The 5,757-nt window shown below is 38.2% G+C and overlaps 1 protein-coding gene across 1 annotated transcript; it reads right to left on the bottom strand.

Moving 5' to 3' along the window:
* Window positions 1-1,424: 1,424 nt before the first annotated feature.
* On the bottom strand, window positions 1,425-5,108 carry LOC145903151 (uncharacterized). Its single transcript, XM_082991225.1, has 6 exons — window positions 5,091-5,108; window positions 4,852-5,021; window positions 3,804-4,663; window positions 3,559-3,693; window positions 3,177-3,221; window positions 1,425-2,179 (listed from the first exon to the last, which is right to left on the bottom strand). Exons 1-6 carry the CDS (start codon window positions 5,106-5,108, stop codon window positions 1,425-1,427), a joined length of 1,983 nt encoding a protein of 660 aa, XP_082847351.1.
* Window positions 5,109-5,757: the final 649 nt, after the last annotated feature.

The raw sequence follows: 5,757 nt of genomic DNA, 5'->3' as shown, positions 1-5,757 counted from the left end.
CGTCATCTTATGTCAGAGTTCTAATATATTTGCAAAACAATCTATGGTTTATGATGTTCTGAGGGCTAATGTTCAAATGACGCAGATATGTGGTACAGAGGCGCGATATAAAACGTAACTCGTACATGGGTTTAGTATACAATAAAATTTATAACCACCAAAGGATGAGATTAGAAATATGCAGCATAATTTTCATGAAAAAATCGTTCCCCTTTGACCATTTTAAACTTTTTAACACAATTAGTGCCGTTTCCATACAGAGCGCATAAAATTCTTTTATATACGTCACCAGTTGTATGACGTGATGCGTTGGCTTCTCGAAAGTGACGGTTTCGTCCACAAAAAAGTGTTTCGCGCGAGTCCGTCCGTAGAAAGAGTTTTTTTTAAATTCGGTAGGTGGCAGCAGAGAGCTTGCGAACATTATGAACTAAGTTAGAGGATGAGAACAAAGCGAAATGTTGATTTGCGTTCATAGGAATGATGCCAATAAACAAAGTTATTTACTTAGAAAACCGATGATCTTACACTGGACAAACCTTTCACCAAAACATTTAAATCCGATGTTTACTCCTAATTGAGAAGACTGGTTATATGCTTTCTAAAACCAACTAAAAACATCAAAAACCTGTAGTTAACGTTGTCACTATATATATTAGTTTTAATTACTTGAGAGCCGATAGTCTTTTGAAAAGTCTCATCAGTTCAGCAGTCGAATGTAACATTTAAACAAAATGGAGGAAATTCAAATTGCCGCCGATCTAGATTAATTGTGTTTGCGAGTCCGTCAATATATGATATTTTCGCAATCTACTTTTGCTTTATTTAAACACTCTGACTAACAAATTTACTAAATTTAATGGTGATTTTAAGAAATCACGTGGCCGCAAGGATGTTTTGAAACTTAACGTTTCGCAAGTGTGGAAAGTTATGAAGCAACTGATACAGAATATGTTTTGCAGATCAACATTGAACAAAAATATCAAAACCAAATCATTTAATTTGGCGCCAATGACTACATCATAAATGAACTATACACAAAAATTCAAAATAGCATGGAAACTGATAAAATCACGTGGTTATGAAGTCCGGGGTCATGTTAAGGTCACACTCCTCACGGAGAACGCACTCTGCTGTAGAATCGCATACTCCGTTACACTGGGAGGTGATGGGTTGCGAAAGACAACACAGTACGACACGCGGTTACTGGACAGTGCTACAAGTTTCTACGTCCGTTTACAAATATGGCATTGGTTGAATGTTAGTCGCAAAAGATTGTGGAAAAAACAAAGAAAATATTCTTACACATTTCAACAATAATTCGTCACTAGATTTGATATAAATGGTCAATATGACGTCACAAGCTCAATTGAGGACTTCATTTTGGGCAATATTAACCATAATACAATTTGTTTGAAAGTCACAAGTCACTGTTTGGTCAACTTAGCTTCGCTTGTTTTCAGATTGTTTTCACATGTTTTAATCTCCTTCTCCCTTATTTCTTCAGTGTTGAAATCTTCGGCCATTCGAAATGCTTGGATTGCTTCCCGGTAATATTTGTTTGCGTCACGAAACCGTGAAGTTTTCCCGCAAACAACACCAAGGTTGTTGAGGTGGGTTCCGTATATTTTGTACTTTACTGAATCTGCTCCAAACTTTCTCCTCATCAGTTCCATCCCTTCATTGATGGTTTCTTCCCCCAATTGCAAGGAGTCGATTAAAACAAGACTCAATTCGGCGGCATGAATACATTGGGCCACACACACAGTGCGTAGTTTGTCATCAACGTTTGCTAAGTTCTCTATTTGTTGGCGAATGACTTTGATCAAAGGAATGACGTAATCACCAACAATAAGCTTACTTGTGACGTCACTTTTCAACATTGCTTTGTTTGTTTCTCTTAATCCATAAGCACATTCCTTTAAACCTTTAGCTGCAAGTTCGGGGTTGGGATTCTTGGCATAGAAATCTGTTGATATTTGGAAGAGCAACAAAGCTTTAAGAAATCTCTTCTCAGTTCTGTTTTTCTTTGCGAATTCCCGCAAATCTGCAGGCGTGGTTTTAATTCGAGCTTCAATCAACCGAGAGAGTTGCTGCTTCGTAAAGTTTGCTTCAATATATTTTCCATCCTTCAGCTGCTTGCAATACTTTTCCACCAGTTGAGTTTTGTCGTTGGTTTCACCTAAACAAACAATAACTTTTATTAATTGTGCAGTGATTGGTTTTGGAATCTATCTAAAAGTAATGTTTCGGTATGGCAATATATTGTATGACGTAATCACATATATAATTATATGCTTGCTTGTGCACTGCTTTTATAAGAGACTGACTGTTAAACAACTTGATTCGCACGAGCTTTCGCGAGATTGACCTCGCTTCATCAGGTGCAGCAAATAACGTGTCAAATAACATATATAATGTTTCTGTTGCTGCCAGGCATATTGTAGTTTAATAATCTCTTTTAATCTCATAAAGTTATGTTTTTTATTGTGCCAGAAGAACAGATTATTAGATTAAAATTAACACATATTCGACTGTCACCAAATCCTAATATTCACGCGTTGCTTTGAAACAAATACGTTTGGGGAAACAATGCATGTTCTCGCATGCCAAGACACGAGGTGAAATCGAATCGAGTTTGCATTAGTGTTCACCCGTTTACAGGCTGCTGAAAAGTCCATTGTTGTATAATAATGACCATTATTGACATTTCCTTACAACAGGTCACACTGATCCCAGTCCCCATTTTACTGTAAGTTTGCATTAAGCAAAGTTTTTCTTGCCATCACTAAAAGCAGTTAAAGATAATTTTGTGCCATAATTTTGCGGAAGAAATTGACTGTGGTTTAATCTGGTTAGTTGTGTTTGACCTGGCTGAGCTAAAGGTTGTACACCCCTGGTTTGGTGGGTAGAACAGTGCAGCGGTGTGCGAAGGGTCGTGAGTTCAAACCTCGCTTACCTATTTTCAATATACTTCGGCTTTGTCGGAATAAAATGTTTTGGATATTTCCCTAATGTGATGCCAGTGAACCTTTCAAACAAAGAGTATCTGGGTTCATGTTTAAATTGTGCTCGCTTTTTGTGAGATTGCAGACAAAAAATGTTTTGTTTTGCGACAATTTTATGACAGAGGGAAATGCTGGGAAATATTTTAATAATAATGAAACTGAACCACTCACCTTGCTGTTGAAACACTTGCTCCAGTGTGAGATGTGTGACGTCACCTGTAAAAAAGTAACAATTAACTAATCGCATGAGGGCGCATTTGAGACAGAAAGTTTTTTTCCCAAAGCACTGGTTATTGCAACATTGCTTGAGACGGATATACAATTGACAAACCAAAATACCCAAATTACAATCTGGTCTTAAGCTATTTTGTTGCACACTATGTCAATATAAGTTGTAAATATACATTGGTATCTAAATTGTCGTGACTGCAATGTCCGTCGAAATGAACAGTTGAATTAATTGTATGATGTAATAAAGATTACTTGTAGCCAGAGCCAAGGTTGCTCTTGCAGACTCAACAAGAAGATAAGTGAATTTCTACAAAGCGTGTACCTTGTTGTCTTGGCAACGAAGTTACATGCTGTTGAGTGGATCGCATTTGTACTTCAGATACACCGTGTTGTGATTGACCTTGTTGGTTGTCACGTGATGTGCTGGGAAGGTCACTGCTTCTTTCAGGTTTTCCGGCTAATACAAACATACAAAATCAACATTACCCAAAAGGACTCAAGCAAATGTAGTGCATTGCTTGCAACAAACATCAACAACCAAATACATGTTTCAAAAATCATTTTTACCTTCAGACGAATGAAACTTTCCAGTGAGCGTAGAAAACTGGTGAAGCGGAACGAGTTGACCCTGATTGGATGAGATAGAGTCGTTTAAATCCATTTGCCGCACAGAATCTGTCACGTGTTGCAAGATATCAGCTGGGTTTTGCTTGTCTAACAATCGTTGATATCGGTCGCGAACTTCTCTTATAGGAGGTCTCTTCTTCGGATCCTGATCCCAACATCGTTTCATTTCTTCATCCATCGTTGTGAGGATTTCCCTGTCACCGTCACCCAAGCTTGCTTTCAACTCTTCAATCTCATCACAGTCGGGTCTTTCTCCATTGATGATTGCAACCCGAAGTTCGTTTGCATCCAATGGTGGGTAGGGAGATTCACGGAAGATGAACATGTGGGTCATCACTCCAGTACTATAAACATCGTGTTCTTTCTTTGGCTTCATAGTTATTTTCTTGAGTTTTTCTGGTGCCGTATATTCGGCAGTAAATTGGATTTTTCCACCTTCTACTGGAGCCCGAATGGTGGTCGAACCAGTTACTGCGGCCAAACGAGCGCTACCAAAGTCGGCAACCTTTGCATGGAGATCGTGTGTTACAAGGATATTTTCGGGTTTCAGGTCATCGTGAACCAGGGGTTTCTCTGGAAACTCGTGGAAGAAAACGACTGCATCCATGGTTTCTTTGAGCATCCGAAGACGTAGAGGAATTTTTATGTCGAGGTTGTGATCTAGGAGTAGTTGTCGTAGATTTCCGCCAGCACAATATTCTGTGACCAAACCCATGCTACAGGACAGCATTGTCCAACCGTATGTTCTGACAACGTTTTCACATTGGGCGGTTTGAAGTTTCCCAAATTCGTTCAGTATGCTGCAATCAATATTAATTGCTGGATTATTACCAAAAACTGGTAAATGCACATTATATATTACTTAAATGTTTATATCTCATCCTCCATATATAACAACTTCTTGACCAGCTTACAAAGGGTAACTTACCCGTATTTACAGTCAACAACTGCAGGTGTCTGGAGTATTTACAAACACTTATTCACTTACGTGTTCTTGATTAGTCGCATGTCTCTTACTTCACCTTGTACAGTCAGAATTTTCACAGCAACTTTATTGAGTGACTTGTGTTCACCCAACAAAACCATTCCAAAACTTCCACCACCGACAACAGCTGACCTCGGATCGCACATAATCTCACCAGCATCAATCTCACGCATCTGTAGATGAATTAATGTTGATTATAAAATTAAATTATGTAAAAATTGCTTTACATCACGTAACATTACCTTTGTCAAAGCAGACATTTTCACTTGTTGATGCAGCTTAATAGTTTTTGTTGCCACTAATATAATTGCAAAATAATCTATCGTTTATGGTGTTGTGAGGGCTAATGTTCCATTGACGGAGATAGGTGGTTGAGATGATCAAAATTCCGCAACGTCATCCTATCCGGCCCGATGCTATTGCCATTAAATACGCACCGGTACACACTAATGATATAATACGTATCTCGCATATTGGTTTAGTATACATTAAAATTTGTGACGACCAAAGGATGAGATTAGAAATATGCAGCATACTTTTCATGCAGAAATTACTCCCCTGAATCCAATTCGCTCCCCAACTGCTTAAAATCCCCCCTCATTGAAACAATTGCCCCCGTTTAAAGAACCCGGACATAGAAGAAACAAAATTTTATTGCAATCTTATTGCAATATATTCGTCTGTCAACATATCTTAATATTCACGCGTTGCTTTAAAACAAATACGTTTCAGGAAACAATGCATGTTCTCGCATGCCAAGACACGAGGTGAAATCGAATCGAGTTTGCATTGGTGTTTGATACCCGTTTCAGGCTATTGATGACTCCATTATTGTGTAATAATGAATATTATTGTCCTTACAATAGGTCACACTGACCTCAGTCCTCATTTTACTGTTAGAGTGTATTT

The sequence above is a fragment of the Ascidia mentula genome, chromosome 5 (genome assembly GCF_947561715.1).
Source record: "Ascidia mentula chromosome 5, kaAscMent1.1, whole genome shotgun sequence".
Classification (NCBI taxonomy): Eukaryota; Metazoa; Chordata; class Ascidiacea; order Phlebobranchia; family Ascidiidae; genus Ascidia; species Ascidia mentula.
This window is presented reverse-complemented; position numbering and strand designations above follow the sequence as displayed.

Bases quoted from the DNA above. Each gene is read 5' to 3' on its own strand.
- LOC145903151 (XM_082991225.1), bottom strand. The intron at 3,694-3,803 runs GTAAAAATGATT...TGTTTGTATTAG, and splicing joins AAAGTTTCATTCGTCTGAAG to CCGGAAAACCTGAAAGAAGC. The intron at 2,180-3,176 runs GTGAGTGGTTCA...TTGTTTGTTTAG, and splicing joins GCAAGTGTTTCAACAGCAAG to GTGAAACCAACGACAAAACT.